General features: G+C 39.4%; 1 protein-coding gene across 10 annotated transcripts in view; it reads left to right on the top strand.

The window, feature by feature from the left end:
- Positions 1 to 20,307, top strand: part of NEK1 (NIMA related kinase 1) — a 224,060-nt gene that overhangs the window by 31,380 nt on the left and 172,373 nt on the right. For 9 of the 10 annotated variants that reach the window (XM_036855394.1, XM_036855395.1, XM_036855392.1 and 6 more), the window contains 3 exons: positions 3,245 to 3,393; positions 4,056 to 4,152; positions 10,154 to 10,251. In XM_036855394.1, coding sequence (XP_036711289.1) covers positions 3,277 to 3,393; positions 4,056 to 4,152; positions 10,154 to 10,251 — 312 coding nt within the window. In that variant the 5' untranslated portion in view covers positions 3,245 to 3,276. Of the gene's footprint in view, positions 1 to 1,401; positions 1,534 to 3,244; positions 3,394 to 4,055; positions 4,153 to 10,153; positions 10,252 to 20,307 lie in introns of all 10 variants that reach the window. The other variant, XM_036855389.1, reaches the window with a different exon arrangement.

The following is a 20,307-nucleotide window of genomic DNA, read 5'->3' as shown; positions in this document are numbered from 1 at the left end:
GTGGCCTGGTTGATTGTCAGGTCCTGCCTCCTGTGGTGGCTGCCACTGGTGGGTGGGGCTGGGTACTAGCGTAGCTGACTACAGTTCCCCAGGGGGTGGCCTCCAGGGCTGTTGCCATCTGGTTAGTGGTTGGGTAAGCTCCTGTCGCTAACAGGCTAGAGGGAGGACTCCAAAATGGCTTTTGCACCATCAGTGTCTTCATGGAAGAACAGACTTCCAAAAATGGCTGCTGCGAGAGTCTGTATCCCCAGGGGAGTCCCAGTGGCCCTCCTGCCTCTCCGGGGGGCTCTCCAAGATTAGCAAGTGGGTTTGATATAGGCTTCTTTCAAATTACTGCCTCTCAGAGCTGTATCTCAGAGTGGGTGAGATTTTGTGTGCGCCCTCTAAGAGGAGAGTCTTTTTTTTCTACAGTGCTCTGGCTCTCTTGTTTGCAAGCTGTGCTGGCCTTCAAAGCCAGGTATTCTGGGGGCTCATCAACCTGGTGCAGGAGCCCTGGGCTGGGGAGCCTCATGTGGGGCTTGAACTCCTTGCTTCTCGGGGAGGACCTCTGCATTTGTGATTATCCTCCTATTTGTGGGTCACCTGCCCATGGCTGTGGGTCTTGTCTATACTGGGTCTCCACCACTCCTACCCATCCCATTGTGGTTCCTTCTTTGTATCTTCAGTTGCAGAAAATCTTTTCTGCTGTTCTTCTGGTTGTTCTTATAGGTAGCTGCTCTTTAAATAGTTGTACTTTTGGTGTGTTTGTGGGAGGAGGTGAGCTCAGGGTCTTCTTACTCTGCCATCTTGGCCACCCCCCCCTAAATTAAATATTTATTATTTTTAGATTAACAAAGTGAATTCGTGTATCTTCACAGTATGTGTGATCTTGCCAGTAGGCAGTGCTAGAGGTTGCTTTTGGGATACTTTTTCTCTCCCTACCTCTCCCTCCATCTATCCTCCTCCCCTTCCCTTCACTTTTTTAAGTTTTCACTACCTAACCTATTGTACTCTCGCTTCTGTCTCCACCACTCTCCTGAAGTTACTCTTGATGAAATTAACAACCTTAATCAAGTATCTTACGGTTATTTGGTACAGTAAGTTTCTAAGTGTGATACCGATGGCAGAAATATAAGGAAAACATTAATAAATTTGTTCATATCAAAATAAACTTTTGTATTTCAATAAAATTGAAGACAACTGGCATATAAGCAAAAAAAATTCATGCTGGAGAAGGGCTAACATCGTCATTAAGAAGCTTTTACAAACTAATGAAAAGAAGATGAACTTGAAGATGGTGGAGTAGAGAGATGTGGAACTCACTTCCTCCCACAAGTACATCAGAAATACATCTATGGGGCTTCCCTGGTGGCGCAGAGGTTAAGAATCCACGATAGATAACTGTTTCTCCTAAATTCTTAGAGTCAGAGGAATTTAACTAAAATGAAAAAGCAGAGGAACTACTCCCAAGTAAAAGAACAAGAGAAATCCCCTGAAGGAACAAACAATGAAACAGACCTCTCCAGTCTACCAGACCCTGATTTAGAAAAGGAGGTAATAAAAATGCTGAAGGAGTTAAGAAAGATTATTGATAGAAATGCAGATCACTGTAACAAGCAACTAGTAACTATAAAGAGGATGCAATGTTTATAGCAGCACTGTTTATAATAGCCAAGACATGGAAGTAACTTAAGTGTCCATTGACAGAGGAATGGATAAATAAGATGTGGTAACATATATACAATGGAATATTACTCAGCCCTAAAAAAGAATGAAATAATGCCATTTGCAGCAACATGGATGGACCTAGAGATTATCATACTAAGTGAAGTAAGTCAGACAGAGACAAATATCATAAGATATCACTTATGTGGAATCTAAAAAAATGATACAAATGAACTTACTGACGAAACAGAAATAGACTCACAGACATAGAAAACGAAACTGTGGTTACCAAAGGGAAAACAGGGGTGACAGGGACAAATTAAGAGTTTGGGATTAGCAGATACAAACTACTGTATACAAAATAGATAAACAACAAGGACCTACTGTATAGGACAGGGAACTATATTCCTAATCTTGTAAACACCTATAATGGAAGAGAATCTGAAAATATGTATACATGTATTTGGAATACTTTGTTGTGCACCTGAAATTTACACAGTATTGTAATCAACTATACTTCAATTAAAAAACAATAAAGAAGACTGTCCCAGTAGAAAATGGACAAAGAACCTGAATGAATAGTTCAAAAGAGAAGAAATACAATAGTTCAGAAATGTGGAAGAATTTTTCAGATTCATTGGTAAGCAAAGGAACTTACAAAAAAAAGCGAGACACTACTTCCCCCCATCCAACATAATGAATAACAATAAGAACAGATTGTGGCACAGTGCTCACTGTGTGTAGGGCACTGTTCTCCAGACATTAATGAAATTGACTAATCCTCCCCGCAGCTCTATAAGCAGGTCCTGTTGTCCACATTGTACAGATGAACAAACTGTGCCACTTAAAGATAAGTAACTTGTCCAAGGTCAAATAGCAAATAAGTGCTAAAGCCAGGATTTAAACCCAGGCTCTCTGACTCTAAGGTTTTAGTGCTCTTTGACTACTACCCTTTATTGCCTCTGAAAGATTTTAATAAATAATAACCACTGTCAAAAGAGTACGTAGGAACAGGCACTTTTATTCACTGCTGGTCAGAATGCAAGCTAGTAGGCGTTTCTGTAAGACAAGCAGTGTGTTTGAAAGCTTTAACGTGCATATTCTTTGAACTCACAGTGTGTACTGTGGAAATCTTTATAATAAGTACATAAAAATGTATGTACAGAAATTTAATCTGAAGTTCTTTTATAATAGCAAAACACTGTAAACAGCTTAAATGTCTAAGAGAGTATTATTTAAACAACTTTGGGAAATAGTCTTGCTAAGCTTGTATTCTTATTGCAGGTAGTAAAGTAATGCTGCTAATTAATTAGTTCATGTATGAAAAGGTTTGCTTCTTCCTCCATTAAGTATGTACAGTATTTGACTTTCCAAAGTATTCTTATAAGATTGAAATGTCACTGTTTTTCTCTTTTTAGCTATCTCTAGGTTGCATGACTAAAATTGAGGTAAAGTTTATTTAACCTTCAGTAAAGATTTTATATATCTTTTTTTTAAGTAAGCAAATCTCTGAGGAATAGAATTTGAATTAAATATTATAATTGTTATAGGTGACATGCTTTATTTCTATTAACTGTTACTCTTTTTTTTTTATATCTAGCCTATCTGTTAAGATGCCTTAGAAAAAGAACCATGGAGAAGTATGTTAGAGTACAGAAGATTGGAGAAGGTTCATTCGGAAAAGCCATTCTTGTTAAATCTATAGAAGATGGCAGACAGTATGTTATCAAAGAAATTAACATCTCAAGCGTAAGTATATTTTTTGTTTGGTCATCCAAGTAGAAGTCTGGTTACAAGAGAGAATAAAAAAATATATGGCAATGCATGACCTAAAGTGAAAGACTGCCATAATCGCAGAGAGAACCACTAATTTCAGAAGAGTCTGTAAATCCTTTCAGATTTTTTTCTGTGATGTGTGCTCATGTTTATGTGTTTAAAAAAGATACCTCACCTACTGTTCTGTGACTTAATCTGGTTTGAACATCTTAAAATGTTTTTGTTATATTTGTGCTTTCAACTTATTCTTTTTAACTTCTAGCTATGTTTTAGTATTTGGGCTGTGCTTCATTGGTAGCATTATTATTATTTTTTAAATATTTATTTATTTATTTGGTTGCACCAGGTCTTAGTTGCGGCTTGCGGGCTCCTTAGTTGCGGCAGGTGGGCTCCTTAGTTGCAGCAGGCGGGCTCCTTAGTTGTGGCTTGCGGGCTCCTTAGTTGCAGCATGCACGTGGGATCCAGCTCCCTGAGCAGGGTTTGAACCCAGGCCCCCTGCATTGGGAGCACGGAGTCTTATCCACTGCGCCACCAGGGAAGTCCCGGTAGCATTATTCTTAACCACTCTCTTTTTGATGGACTTTTATGTTGTTTATTTACTTAATTTACTATTTTCTTTTTTCCTTCTATTTAAGATGTCCAGTAAAGAAAGGGAAGAATCAAGGAGAGAAGTTGCCGTGCTGGCAAACATGAAGCATCCAAATATTGTCCAGTATAGAGAATCATTTGAAGGTCAGATAAATTTTGCAAGAGCGCTCAAAAGAACTCCGAAGCCTTATGACAACTGTTGTATACTTCCCTTTTAAGGATCTTTTTGTGAATTATTCTCAGGAAGAAAAGTATATCATTTCTGCTTCAGTACACATGCATTTTAGACATAGGAGGAACAGTCATTTACACCTTTTTAAACTTCTTTTAAGTGCTACCATCACTGCCACTGAGAAAATGTTCTGATTTTAGAAAGTATCCTGCTTGAGAGTGTTCTCAGGTTCTTAAAATATTATAAAGTATTGCTGTTTTGGAAATGTCTACCATCATATTTGGTAATGCAGGAACTAAGATAAGACAAAGCTTCTGTAAAGGCAGGAAAAGGTGGTTTATTGAAGTCATTCCCATTATCGTAAATCTGTGTCGGTTGCAAAATAGAAAGATAATCTAGATTGAAAGTAAAAGACAGTTTAAATGACCATTTCAGTGTCGCATTTTACATACTAGTTTCAGCAGCTGAATTAAAGTATCCTTGTTCCCAAATAAACTTGGTATCTATTAAAGTAGAACATACTTTTAAAAAGTATATGGATCATTAACACCTTATGCCATAAAGTACTCAGTTTATTTATTTTATGATGGCAGTGAAATGAGGCTTTATAGCTCATGTGAAAGAGTACAATGTTAACCATCTCTTCTTTCTCAGGACCTTGAATTTCCTTTATTTATCTTTCCCTTAGCATCTGTCTTTTAGTTTCTTTCTTCTTTCATCACCAAGATTTTACTATTTCAAGGTAAAAGGTTTGAATGTATGTCAACACATATTCTATCAGACGTTTTGCATTTATGTTGAATGCTTCACGTAGAAACATCTGAATGATTCAAAAGGGATAGCACGTTCTTTAAATAAGGTTATATTATTACTGGCGTTTAGTTTTAAAGGAGTAAACGGTCATGGTAAACACACTCAGGAGTGCAGACATGCATGAACCCCAAGCTCTCTGTTCCTCCCACTCATTCTCATTCCCTAGGGGTAAGCAATGTGAATAACTCCACGTTGATTCCTTACTGTACTTTCTGTGCCCGTGTGGAGCAAGCATATGTGTGTAGCCTTTGATGTTTACGAACAAGTGGGATCGTATCTATGTATGTCTGCATCTAGTTCTTTTCACTTTGTCTCTCATGGGTACCTTTCCATGTCACTGTGTATTGATGCACCCCATTTTTTACAACTTTCTTGTAACATCTGCAGTGTTTTCCACTGGACGCACTTTATGGCTGTATCGCAATTTGTTTAGCCTCTTTTCTGTTATGGACACTTAGCTTGTATTTAGTGTTTCACTGTTACAGGTAGTGTTGCACTGGACGTCCTTGTGCAGGTGTCTGTGTACTGTGGCAGTCTTTTAGGAGTGGAGTTCTTAGACTAACGGGCATGAGAGTTCCTTTTTCTCACAAGCTCTCCACCCTGGCCTGTAAGTTCATTCTCAGATTTATACGGTGTAGTTTCATCTGGTGATTCTATACATTTGGTATGGAATTTGGTCCCTGTTGCTGCCTCACCTGAGCCATCTTCTCATTTTAATCATGTAGCTCTTTGGACCTCTTAGTTTCTTTTTTTTTTAATTTTTTATTTTTTTTTTAAATTTTATTTATTTATTTATTTATGGCTGCATGGGTCTTTCGTTTCTGTGCGAGGGCCTTCTCTCGCTGTGGCAAGCGGGGGCCACTCTTCATCGCGGTGCGCGGGCCTCTCATTATCGCGGCCTCTCTTGTTGCAGAGCACAGGCTCCAGACGCGCAGGCTCAGTAATTGTGGCTCACGGGCCCAGTCGCTCCGCGGCATGTGGGATCCTCCCAGTCCAGGGCTCGAACCCGTGTCCCCTGCATTGGCAGGCAGATTCTCAACCACTGCGCCACCAGGGAAGCCCCCTGGACCTCTTAGTTTCTCATAGAGCTTCTGGGAGCTCTGAAACACAAATATTTAATTTTTCTCTAAAATGATTAAAAATACCTTACATATGTGAACATTTTAAATCTCTCAATTTTTAAAAATAAGCAAGTTGGTTAAAAAAGTGAAAATTTTGATGTTATTTTGAATGTCTGCCGTGAAAGGTGAGGAAATTAGTGTCTTTACAGTGCCTCCCCACTGATATTTGTTCATCTTGACAGGGTAAAAATATTTAATAATTATCTTTTGTTCTGAAATTATAGTTCTTAGAGTTGTTTGGCCTTGGTTCTGTATTTAGACAGATTCAATTCTTATTGTTAGTTCTTTTATAACTTAGATACCCCTTTCCAGAGATACTTGAATTTATCTCCAACTTTTCTGGATTTCATCAATTTTTTTTCATGTTGAGCTTATGGATGCTGTATTCCCTCAATGCAGTTACTGTTTGCATTTCTGAGAGTGTCTAACTGATGCTTTTATACGTGAATAAGTATCTTTGATGACCCCTTTTCCCTTACAAGCACATTATGTCTTCTGGCATTGAATGTTTCTGTAGAAAAGTTTGAGTTCAGCATAAAGCTTCTCCTCTTGAAGGTAATTTACTTTATCTTTCCTCGATGCTCGAAGGATTCTTTCTTTAGAATTGAAATTCACCAGAATATGGCTTAGTATTAATAATTCTGATTCTGTCTCTCTTGGAACATTTTGTACCCTTTCTGCCTGCAGATTCTGGTTTTTCTTTGTTTCAGGAAAGTTTTCATTTCACTATTTTAAAAATATCCATTTATACCTTAAAATAAGGAAAAATATTCCAAAATTTGTTTGTCATAAAGTTGTCTTAGCTTACAGATGAATTCTTTCTTATAAAATCTCTTGTATTACAGGATATGCTCTCAAATTTTAAAATACATTAAATAACAAAGTGGTTTTGGGGAGAAAACTTCACTGAGTTAGTTTTGAGTGCTTATAGAGGTCCTCAGGCAGAATCAGTTCTAAAAAGAGGCATCAAAGAAATTTAATACTGATGTCATAATTGCAGATATTAGATACTGTTGTAAGTCTTCTAAAGTCACTTAAAAGGCAGTATGGTTATGTTGTGACAATCATGCGTATGAACTCTCTAGGATGATTTTTTTTAAAGTCCCAATATTACATGTATGGGAATTAGGACATAGAAAAAATTCCACTGACAACATAAACAGATTTTAAAAGTGCTCTCTTTCAGTTAGCCTAAAAGGAAATGAAGATCATGTGTATCGGGAAAACATAGGTGAATCAATAAAAGACATTTATATTGATGACAGATGTGAAAAATTTGCATAAAATTGTTTTGTAAAACTGGAGAGTGGGGAGAAAACAGTATTTCCAGGTATATAAATGTATAATTAGATTATATTAAATATTATAATTAGACACTTTTTGTCTATATTCCTAACATTTTTAAATTTTTAAAAATTTGATCTTATCATTGAGAAAGTGTTGTGTCACTGTATATTGGGGTATCTGTGTTATACAGTTTTGTTTTCTCTACTGTTATTCATATATTGCTCTCTGTTTTTAGTTGTCTCTAGCTATCACCTTCTAATTGCTTTCATTTTGTTTGTATTTTCCTACAATCTATGTTTTTTTAACCTCATAAGTTTGTTTTACTTCTTACTGTTGCAAAAGTAGTTTGTATATCTTTAATGGAAGCTTTTCAGTCTCACTTATAGAGCTTATGTTGGCATTCACCTTGTTCCCGATTGGTGTTGCCAAAATCTAACTTCTCTATGTACTTGAAGAAAGCTTTTCTTTGAGGCTAAATTTGGATTGCTTTTTGCTGCAGGTACAGAAAATCTGGCCAGTACTGGCTTAAGGGAGAAAGACATTTAATGATCTCACCTGACAGGAAGTCTTAAAGATGAGCGGTCCTGTGTATAGGGGTATATGATAGGGTTAGGCTCTGTCTGATTTCTACTCTGACATCCTTAATAGGCACGTTTTTAAGCCTAATGCTGTCGCCTTGTCCTGAGAAGACGCTTTGCAACTCCAGGCAGCGCCTGCATCCAAAAGATGCCAAAAGAAGGGGCAAGGGCAGCACCGGCAGCTCTGCTCTTGTCTGTTCCTGTGACCAGACGAGCCAGTGCTTTCTCAGCAGCCACTGGTCAGACTTCCTCTTAGATCTTAGTGACCGAAACGGGGTCAGTGACCACCTCTAACTGTAGGGGAGACTGGGAATTAGGGAATGTGGGATTTTTTTCAGCTTCTCAAGTGAGAGGCGACGAAGGGAGAAAAGTGTTAGAATTACAGGGTTAGCGGGCCAGCAGTGCGTGCTTCGCTGAGTGGTCGTGGTTCGTGTCCTCTCTTAAACTCTCGGTCATTTTCTAACATGCTTTGAGGCTTTGTCACTTGCCTTACAGTCTTTTTGCCTCAATTTCAAGCAGTTTCTAGGTGCTCATGCATTGGGGATAGGGGTGGTGTCTTATATTTCTGTATCCCTGGCATCTTGTGCAAAGTGCCTGGAACATAGTTGGCACTCAGATGCTTGAATGATCGAAGGAATACAAAACAGATTAGTATTTCCCTCATGCAGAAAAGACTATTCTTTTAACCTTACATTTTAACTAGTATTTATCCCAAAACAAATGATAAATGTGTAAACAGCAAAAAATATAACAGAGCTCAGATATTTTTCTTCAGGATGGCTTCTCCATTTCCTTTCTCAGGTCCTGTTTAACCTTCTGTCTCCCTGTCTCTGTGTCTGTCTGTCTGTGTCTCTCACACACACACACACACACCTTTTTTAAAAAATGTTGTAATGGTTTTATTTAATTTTTGCTACATGCAGATGGTACAGAATTCAAAGGTTACATAACAGTAAAAGATTTGCCTTCTGTTTCTATTTTTGAGTCACCTGTTTTTCCCTCCTGGAGGTACCCACTGTTACCACTATCTTGAGTTTCCCTCCAGAAATGTTCTAAGCGTTAATAAGCATACATAAATCATAGCACACGGTACTTTTTTTTTGCTTTTTGTTTCTCATGCTATGTAAATGGTGACATTCTATGCATATTTTTCATAAGTAGTAGATTGTACGGTTTTCTGGGGTTTTTTTTCGCACAGTGATTTCTCACATGTATATTTGGATGATCTTTTCGTATCAATTGTAAAGAGTTATACAGATTCTTAATCAGCTCACTCATGTAGGTTCCCAACCCCAGGCACATTGGAAGCAGTGTATCCAAGGTGAATGTGAGCACTGCGAGTAACAAGACCACCACCCAAGGTGCCGCAGCAAGGCCATCAGCACAAGGCAGCACGGGAAGTGCACTCTGGGAAGGCTGTTCCTTGAGCTGTAATAGGTGATATTGGCCGCTCTTCCTTACCTGCGAAGAGGCGGTGTGGTCTTAGTCCTATGGAAGAGTGAGGGCGGAGAGAAGGATTGGAAGTGTTCTTCTTGTCCTGTCTACCCCAGGAAAGGTCATGGAAGTCTTTTATCCTTTGGACTGAGGCATACAGGTGATTAGGGAAGTGCCCCATCTTCATGTTCGTTCACAGATTATACATCAGTACAAAGAGAGCTCCAGGGGAGTAGAGACTGTCTCACTGCTGAGTCCTGACAGTTCATCGCAGCGTCTGTTACTGTGTTTGTTTCACAGGTAATCAAGTGGATGAAATAAAGCTGGAAAGTAATGGTCAGCTAAAAACCAAGCTTACCCATCTCTGACAAATGAGTGGAAAAATGTGATTTTTATAGTTGACATTTAAGGAAATATATCTATTAAATGAAAACAACTATATCTGTCTGTATTTTGTCCATATTGCAGAGATGTTTATGTCAGTGTGGATAATGGGATGGTGTATTCTTGGCAGAAAAGTCACTCATGATGGAGTTGCCTGTTAACCCGTTACTGCACAGTCTGTACGACCAGTAAACCTTGACTTTGCACTTCAATTCTTCTGGCTGTGGTTCTGTTTTTAGTTTAGTGGAATGTATTTAATTAATTGCTGCTTTTTAGTAAACCTTTAGGTACCTTTAATGTAGCTATGCTTTTGATGTACATTTTAAAAAATGGACTGTAACATTTATATTTTGTAGAAAATGGCTCTCTCTACATAGTGATGGATTACTGTGAAGGAGGGGATCTATTTAAACGAATAAATGCCCAGAAAGGCATTTTGTTTCAAGAGGACCAGGTGAGTTAGCACGTGGGAGACTGGGCTCTTACTCCGTAAGTGTTGTTGAGAATTCATTCAGCGCTTGTTTGTTTGTACTACGAGTGTTAACTGGATGCCTACTCCAGCTCTCGTGACCTCCCTCCTGAGTTCAGGTCCCGTCTCGTTTCCGTCTGTGGCGATGCTGCTGTGTGTGTCGTATACGTCGTGTCCTCTGTGTGTGTGTGTGTGTGTGTGTGTGTGTGTAAGTATATTTTTATGCGGGTAGCTGATTGATTACACTCTGCGTGCTGTCAATCGGCTTACTGCTGCCTTATCTTCTTAGAATGTGGCTTTGCAGGTAACTCCAGCTCTAGAAGCCTTGCCCTACAACTGCGTGAAATCCAGTCTTCATTTTGATTTCAAGGATCTCTAAAATATGAGCTATTCTGCGTACGCAGTCTTGTTTCCTGTTCCCTAGTGTGCACCCTTTTTCATCGATGTACCAGATGTTTATCGCGCATACATTTTGTGGTTGGCACTGGGACATAGGTTTATACCTCTCATTCTTCTTCCTGTGTATTTATTCTGATAATTTATTTTATTTTGGTAATACCTTCTCCCCCCCACCCCTGACTCTCTGTTACTAATATTTTACCATTTTTAAAAAAACTCAGCTCAAGTCCCAGCCTCTTCTTTAGATTTTCCATAGGTACTCTGATTTTCCATGATCTTTTCCTTCTCTGAATTCCTATTGCATTTCTCATTATCACCCATCCTTAATTTTAATTGCAGGCTATTATGTAGGAGAATGGAGGGAGCTCTGTGCTAGGAGTGTTGCATTTGTTGTCTCTCTTAATTCTTAAAACCCCCTGTGAATTAGCGTACTGTAGTCTTCTCTATTTAATAGGTGAGAAATCTAAGGTTAAGTAGCTTGCCCAAAATCACAGTTGGTGTTTGAACCTACCCCTATCTAACAGCAGAGTTTATAAAATGTTCTTTTTACAGACTTAAATTGTAAAATTATTCAGCGGTTTGGAGATGGAAAGCCGTCTTCCCGCGCTGTTCTGTCCCTGAGATTACCACTGCTTTTGGTTTGGTGTGCTTTCTTTTGCATATTGAACATACACGTGTATACACTGAGATGTGTGTATTCAGAAATGGGATAGTATACATACCATGCTCTGTCTTGCTTTTGTCACTTAAAAATTATCTTGATTACTTTGACATGTCGGTCCATATAGATCAGTTGTATAAGGTTTTGTTTTGGCTTTTTGGCCATGCCATATGCAGGATTTTAGTTCCCCAGCCAGGGATCAAACCCATGCCCCCTGCAGTGGAAGCTTGGAGTCCTAACCACTGGACCGCCAGGGAAGTCCCGAGATCAGTTGCATTAGTTTTAAGAGCTGCATTATATTCCATTCCAGCAAAGCCCTTGCTTTGTTTCTTTTCACTTCCTACTCATTTCTGTTCCACTCCCCTCTATCCTTAGGCAGCCTTTCCAGTGTCTTTAATCAATATCTCTGTCTATGTTTGCAAAATAGCCATCATTGTTTTGTATACATGTATTTTTAAATGTGTACCTGTTGTATTATATCTCATTCAGTTTTACTTTTCCCCTAAGGACTGTTTCTGATCCATCCGTTTTGCTGTCTGTACATCTGTTGTTTCTAGCTCCGACCTAATAGTCCATGGGATTCCTCCCAGTCTACACTCACCTTTAGCGCATCGTGCACCCTTGTGAATGTACTCTGAATAATGTCACATTAGAGTTGTTTCCCCGAGCAGGTTGTAACTTACTGTAGAGCGGAGACCCCAGTCTGCTTACGTCAGGGTACTGAGGAAGACTGCGTCTGTGGTAGCACCGCCTAGGCACAGTTCATCAGCTGATTGATAACGTCATACAGATGGGGACTTTGAGGGTCTTGGCAGCAACTCGGAGATATGGTAGGGTGAGAGCTTGAGTTAAAAGTACTATCGAGTAGGTAGTGTCGTATTCCTCAAGCTTTCCTTACCTCATGTTCCACAATTAAGCCTACTAGGCAGAGCACAAAACTTGGAGTGAGAAGACTTGGGTTTGAGTGTTTGTCCTACTTATCAGCTTGGTAATTATGTTTGCAAGTTACTTAACTGCTTTGTGACTTTACATCCTCATTCGGTAGTAGGGATATTCCTACCAGGTAGCCGACGGTACTGTTGTGGTGCAGGTCAGATAGTAATGTTTGTTTGTGTACAAAGTGCTATTTTTTTATTACAGTTTTATCTGATATATTCCATTGCTTGTGCTTATTTTTATTCTTTTGTCTCTTTTGGACTTTAAAATGCTTGCTGTTAAATTCTGTAACATTATACTGTAAAGTACATTGATAGTCTATGGATTTAGTTTAGTTTTGTTTTTTAAATTTATTTATTTATTTATTTATTTTTGGTCTTCGTTGCTGCACGCAGGCTTTCTCTAGTTGTGGCGAGCGGGGGCTACTCTTCGTTGTGGTGCGCAGGCTTCTCATTGCTGTGGCTTCTCTTGTTGCGGAGCACAGGCTCTAGGCGTGTGGGCTTCAGTAGTTGTGGCACGTGGGGTCAGTAGTTGTGGCTCACGGGCTCTAGAGCACAGGCTCGGTAGTTGTGGCACAGGGGCTTAGTTGCTCCACGGCATGTGGGATCTTCCCAGACCAGGGCTCGAACCTGTGTCCCCTGCATTGGCAGGTGGATTCTTAACCACTGAGCCACCAGGGAAGCCCTATGGATTTGGTTTTACTGTTGGATAAATATTCTTAATACATAATGTTATATATGTGTGTGTGTGTACATATATCTTTCTTGTAATCCTAGAAATTATGGAGATTTACTCTAGTTTTTTTGTCCATCTCTGAGATTATTCCATATAAACAATAAAAATTTGGTAAGTCTTTCTTTTAAGTTAATAGCATTTTTTCCTACCCTTCAAAATGACAAGTATTGTTAGCCTATTTAGAATGGTAATTATTTACACAAAAACAACCTGCTACTCTCTGGGCTTTGAAGCGGGAAAACAGAGGTCAGAGGCCATTTTTGCTGTAGGCTGTAGGTTGAAATCAGTCTGAGATGGTTTTGTTCCATCTCTAGAAGGAAGTGGGAGCAGAGACGTGTGAGAGAAGGAAATTCTCCAACTGCTCAAGCCATTCTCTTCAGTGATACTTCCTTGTTTGCATCTTTACTAGAAAAAAAGCTCATCAAGTTAGGAAGCAAGTTGACTAAGTCTGTGACTTTTAATCAGTAGTAAACAATGGTATGAACTAAGTACATTCTGCTGAACAATCCTTGGATGGCCTTTCCCCACGTAGATATTAAAAAGATGTGCCACTGACTATTTTTGGCTTATTTCTAAGTGTTGGATAAATTTTCTGATAGTCTCCTCTTCTGATAATTTCCAAATGTATGTTCTTTTAGAAGAAAGTTTGGTCTCGTAGGGTTGGCCCTAATATTTAGGTGCAGTCAGAGTGTTAATTAGGCATATAGACTTCCTTGAGTTTGCTCTGAAAATCCAGAGCCTTATAAAATTGAGCAACTATGCAGCTACTAAGGCCACAGAATTGATTTCTGTCCAGAAGTTTTCATAAGGAATCTTAGATTGGATTTTTTAAAATATTATTTCTTCTTCTATCCCAAGGCCAGGAAACCAAGCCCAGTACATTTTCCACCGAATTTCACCTGCAGTACCTATAAATTTGGGTGATTTTCTTTCTTCTTGAGGGTTTTCAGATTTGCCAAGGTTTTTGGCTACTACTAAATGACCTTGCCACCTGTGATGCTGACACCTTGTAAGTCAGGCACTAGGCCAGTTCCCTGGTGGCACAATGTAGGAATTGGCTCTGTGTGTATTGTTAGCAGCAGGCTTGTCATAACTGATTGAATGAAAATCATCCTCACATAAGACAGTCCAGGTATGGCTTTGGTTGCACAATTGATTTGTGTAGTTATATTCTGGTAAAAAGGAGTGTACATTCTTATTGAACCAATGAAAATTACAATATTCCTGAAAAGTAAAACTCAGTAAAACTATTTCTAAATTCTGAATGGGTCAGTGAGAAGCAGATAATCATTTTAAGATGTTATATTTCAGTCTAGAAAAGCATAATTTACTAAACTGAGAGTAGAGATAGCTTAAGAAGAGAAAGAAAAGGACTTCATATGTTCATTAAGTATAGAAGGATGGAACATTAAAAATATATGTATAATACCAGTAGTATTCCAAACAAATAGACACAATTAAATTTCATTTAATTCAGTTCATTCAGTCCTAGTAATTCTTATCATGCTGGGTTTTGGGTGAGTCTGCTTTTATGATGTATATCAGCTTCTGGACTGAAAAAGCCTTAGGAATATTGACTCAGTCCATTGTTCAACGTCAGCAGTGTCAGCTCAGAAGCCTGTACTCAAGAGTGTGTTTTTTGAGGTGTCATTAGTTCAGTGTTCCTAGTACAGTCCTTTCCAGGAGCCTTCTGGTCATCAAGAAGCAAAGGCCTGTTTGATAATGAGCCTGAAAGGCTGTAGTTAATTTCTTACAGTAACCAATAGTAGAACACAGTTCTCCATAGGGGTATTTGATACGGGCTTGATGAATATTTTCCCTAAGGGTAAAAACAGACAGCAAAGTCATTGACAAATCTCTGGGACCTCCCATAAAGCATACATTTTCTGAAATATTTATATTAATAATATTTTATGTATACAAACCTAACCTGGAAAATGCTGAGCATCTTTGTTGATTTGGTAAGTCTTCCCATGCAGCTCTTATAAAAATGTTGAGCTATCTAATACACATGGTGAGAGGTAGCCTAGAATTTTTATTTTATTTTTTCTAAATTTAGGATCTAATCTTGGGAAGGAAAGATTACAGAGTTGTCAGAGATTTGGTCACTTGATTAAGAGATGGTTTTGCGTACCTGAAAAGTAATACTTGGTTACCTATTTAATCAAAGAGATAAAGTATTTTAAAATAAATACAGATGGAGAAGATTCTGGGAAGATAGTAGAGTAGGAGACACTAGGAATCTGTCTCCCCGCCTGTACAACAATATAGTGGCACAATCGATCTGATGTAACTATTTTGGGTCTCTGGAATCTCTTGAAGCTTTGCAGCTTCCAGGGGAAGGCTTGGATAGTAAATTGTGGTTAATTTCAGTCAATTTCACCTCTTAGTTAGGGAGCAGGGGCTACTCATCCCCCGCCTCCCAGCACTGAGACATCCAGCTGTGCATGCATCCCAGAAGCGGCTTGCATGCGCCCTGTGGGAGCCAGGGTGGGCAAACAGGTCCCTGTCCCCCCCGTATCAGGGTCTGTGCTCTGATTGTTGATGGCTACTTCAGATCTGGGGGGAGAGGCGGGCAGCCATTGTTATTGTTCCTCCCCACTTTGTTGCAAGCCTCTCCCCTTCTGGCTGAAGTGACCTCCAGAGGATGTAAAGGGCCAGCAGCTCCTTTCCCCCCTGCTTCATTTCTCTCTTTTCACCTTTGGGGAGCCATACGTTAAAAACTTAAGGCAGGGCTTCCCTGGTGGCGCAGTGGTTGAGAGTCTGCCTGCCGATGCAGGGGACACGGGTTCGAGCCCTGGTCTGGGAAGATCCCACGTGCCGCGGAGCGGCTGGGCCCGTGAGCCACAACTACTGAGCCTGCGCGTCTGGAGCCTGTGCCCCGCAGCGGGAGGGGCCGCGATAGTGAAAGGCCCGCGCACCGCGATGAAGAGCGGTCCCCGCACCGCGATGAAGAGTGGCCCCCACTTGCCGCAACTAGAGAAAGCCCTCGCACGAACCGAAGACCCAGCACAGCCAAAATAAATAAATAAATAAATAAAAATAAAAGTAGCTATAAAAAAATAAAAAAAAAAAAAAAAAAAAAAAAAACTTAAGGCATTCAAAGCAACCACAGATCTGAGGGAAATTCAAAAGTCACCGTGCATATCCAGAGAAACATGCAGACTCAGAAAAGACCTGAGAGGATTTTAAGTTTGTGCCTCAGGCTGATCTTGGCTCAGAGACAACGTACAACAATCAACAAAAACAGAAACAAAAAAAACAACAAATGTTGGGGAAGGAGAAGAATCTGATTTCCAGAGGTACCGCATTTTTAGATTCAAATGACTACTTTCCAGCAAAAAAAAAAGAAGAAACAGGAAGGTATAGCTCATTCATAGGAGAAAAAAAAAAAACTAACAGGAACTGTCCCTGAAAAAGATCTGATGGCAGATATACTAGACAGAGTTGAAAACAGCTGTCTTAAAGAGGCTCAAAGCTAAAAGAAGACATGGAGAAAGTCAAAAAAACTATATGAACAAAACAGAAATATCAATAAGGAGATAGAAAATCTAAAAAGAAACCAAAAAAGAAAGTCCGGAGCTGGAAAATACAATAACTAAAATGAAAAATTCATTAGAGAGATTCAAAGGCAGATTTGAACCTTTCCTGAAGAAGAAGACTCTGAACTTGAAGCTAGGACAATGGAAATTGTTGAGTCTGAGTAACAGAAAGTTAAAAGATTGAAGAAGAATGAACAGAGCTTAAGGGACCTGTGGGACATTGTCACACAGACCAACATGTGCATCATGGGAAGGAGAAGAGGGAGAGAGGGACAGACAGAGTATTTGAAGAGTTAGTGGCTGAAAAGTTCCCAAATTTGATGAAAGACATGTATACAAACATCCAAGAAACTCAGTGAACTCCAAGTAGGATGAACTCAAGGAGACCCACACCCAGACACACTATAACCTAACTGTTGAAAGCCAGAGAATCTTTAAATCAGCAAGAGGGAAGTGGCTCATCACATACAAGAAATCGTCAGTAAGATTTCCAGCAGATTTCTCAGTGGAAACTTTAGAGGCCAGAAAACACTGGGCTGATATATTCAAAGTGCTAAAAAAAAAAGAGCTATCAACCAGGAATCCTATATCTGGCAAAATTGTCCTTCAGAAATGAGAGACATTTCCAGATAAACAAAAGCTGAAGCTATTTGTTACTACTAGAGTTGCACTGAAAGAAGTGCTAAATGGAGTCTTTCAGATTGAAAGGAAGGGACACTAGACAGTGGCTTGAAGCCATGTGGAGAAATGGAGAGCTCAGTAAAGGTAAATACACAGGCAGTTATAAAAGCTAGAATTGTTACAACAGTGGCTTGTGACTCCCCTTTTTCTACATGATTTTGAGACTAATAAATTTTTTAAAAAGCAATTACTAGTCTAAAAGCTGGTATTATTGTAACTGGTTTGTAACTCCCCATTTTGCTTTTCTACATGATTTAAGAGACAAATGCACTTTAAAAAATTATTAGTTTTACATTTTGAAACATACAAATGATGTAATTGTACAAAGATGTAATTTGGTGACATCAGCAACTGAAAGAAGTAGGACAGAGATGTAAAGGAGCAGAGTTTTTTTTTTTTCTTTTAATTTAATTTAATTTATTTATTTTTGGCTGCATTGGGTCTTCATTGCTGCGCGCGGGCTCTCTCTAGTTGTGGCGAGGGGGGCCTACTCTTCCTTGCAGTGCGCGGGGTTCTCATTGCAGTGGATTCTCTTGTTGCAGAGCACGGGCTCTAGGCACGCGGGCTTCAGTAGTTGTACACGTGGACTCAGTAGTTGTGGCTCGAGGGCTCTAGAGCACAGGCTCAGTAGTTGTGGCGCATGGGCTTAGTTGCTCCGTGGCATGTGGGATCTTCCCGGACCACGGCTCGAACCCGTGTTCCCTGCATTGGCAGGCAGATTCTTAACGACTGCGACACCAGGGAAGCCCAGGAGCAGAGTTTTTACATGTTATTGGAGTTAAGCTGCTACAAGTCCAAATTAGAGTATTGTAGTTTTATGGTATCGAAAGTAATCCCCTTGTTAATACAAAGAAAATAGGTATACACTTTTTGGGTTGACCAAAAAGTGCCTTCAGTTTTTAAGTGAAAATAAAAGACCCATTTTTCATTTTCACCAAGAACTTTATTGAATAACATATACACCATTTTGTTCCACTACCTTCTGCCATTTTTCAGTCAACTTCATAATTCCATCTTCCCACAACTTTTTATCTTTTGGAGCAAAGAACTGTTCCAGGTGCCTTTTACAGTCTTCCAGGGAATTGAAATTTTTTCATTAAGATAATTTTGTAAAGACCAAAATAAATGGAAATCCGCAGGTGCAATGTCTGGTGAATACAACGGATGAATCAGAACTTCCCAGCCAAGCTGTACAGTTTTTGCCTGGTCATCAAAGAAACATGTAGTCTTGCATTATCCTGATGGAAGATTATGCATTTTCTGTTGACTAATTCTGGACTCTTTTCGTCGAGTGCTGCTTTCCGTTGGTCTAAGTGGGAGCAGTACTTGTTGGAATTAATCGTTTGGTTTTTTGGAGGGAGCTCATAATAGACAACTCCCTTCCAATCCCACCATATACACAATATCACCTTCTTCGGATGAAGACCAGCTTTTGGTGTGGTTGGTGGTGGTTTATTTCACTTGCCCCACTATCTCTTCTGTTCCACATTATTGTACAGTATCCTCTTTTCATTGCCTGTCACAATTTGTTTTAAAAAACGGAACGTTTTCATTACATTTAAGTAGAGGAGAATCACCTGTGGAAATACAGTTAAGAAGGTTTTTTCGCTTAACTTATGTGGAACCCGAACATCAAAGCGATTCACATAACCAAGCTGGTGCAAATGATTTTCAGCACTTGATTTGGATATTCTGAGTGTGTCGGCTACCTCCCGCGTGGTATAATGTTGATTGTTCTCAATTAACGTCTCGATTTTATCGCTATCAACTTCATATGGTCTATCCGACAGTGGAGCATCGTCCAGCGAGAACTCTCCACCACGAAACTGTGCAAACTGCTTTTGACATGTCACAGCACCTTCTCCATACACTGCACAAATCTTTTTTTGCATTTCAGTTGTGTTTTTACCTTTCTGAAATAATAAAACATAATATGCCGAAAATGTTGCTTTTTCTCTTCCATCTTCAATATTAAAATGGCTACACAAAAATTCACCAATTGTGATGTCTTTTTTTAATTGCATGCTGATATGACAGCTGTCATAGACAGTCTAACAAAATTGTTTCAAATGAAGTTAAAGACAGCTAAGTGCTACTAGAGCCATCTTATGGAAAAAACTGAACGAACCTTTTGGCCAACCCAATATATAAAAGTAAATGAGAGGGGCTTTCCTGGTGGCACCATGGTTAAGAATCTGCCTGCTGTGCAGGGGACATGGGTTCGAGCCCTGAGCCAGGAAGATCCCACATGCTGCGTAGCAACTAAGCCTGTGTGCCACAACTACTGAGCCTGTGCTCTAGAGCCTGCAAGCCACAACTACTGAGCCCACGCGCCACAACTACTGAAGCCCACGTGCCTAGAGCCCTGTGCTCTGGAACAGGAGAAGCCACCGCAATGAGAAGCCTGTGCACCACAACGAAGAGTAGCTCCTGCTTCCCACAACTAGAGAAAGCCGGTGCACAGCAATGAAGACCCAACGCAGCCAAAGATAAATAAATCAATAAATTTTTTTTAAAAAGTAAGTGAGAGATGAATTTAAATGTTTCACAACACAAAAATCAGCTAAGCACAAAGAAGACACTAATGCAGAAAATAGGGGCAAAAGAACCACAAGGCATATAGAAAACAAATAGGAAAGTGACAGAAGTAACTCTCCATATCAGTCATCCTTAAAAAAGGAAGGGAATTCTGACATATACTACAGTGGATTGACCATGAGAATATTATGTTAAGTGAAATAAGCCAGTCACAAAAAGATGAATATTGTATGATTCTATGTTTATGACATACTTAGAGTACTCGAAATCATAGAGACAGAAAGTAGAATGGTGATGTCTAGGGACGAGGGAAAGAGGGGAGTGGGGAGAACTGTTTAACATTTAATGTTTCAGTTTTACAAGATGAAAAGAGTTGTACAGGTGGTGATAGTTGTACAACAATATGAATGTACTTAATACCACTGAAGTAGGCACTTAAAAATGGTTAAGATGGTAAATTTTGTGTTCTGTGTATTTTACTACAATTAAAATTTTTTTAAAATATACATGAAGGTAATACAATTATAAGGATCCTTAGCACTCTCATAG

This window comes from Balaenoptera musculus, chromosome 6 (assembly GCF_009873245.2).
Source record: "Balaenoptera musculus isolate JJ_BM4_2016_0621 chromosome 6, mBalMus1.pri.v3, whole genome shotgun sequence".
NCBI lineage: Eukaryota > Metazoa > Chordata > Mammalia > Artiodactyla > Balaenopteridae > Balaenoptera > Balaenoptera musculus.
The sequence above is the reverse complement of the archived record's forward strand: the minus strand, read 5'-3'. Positions and strand labels throughout refer to the sequence as shown.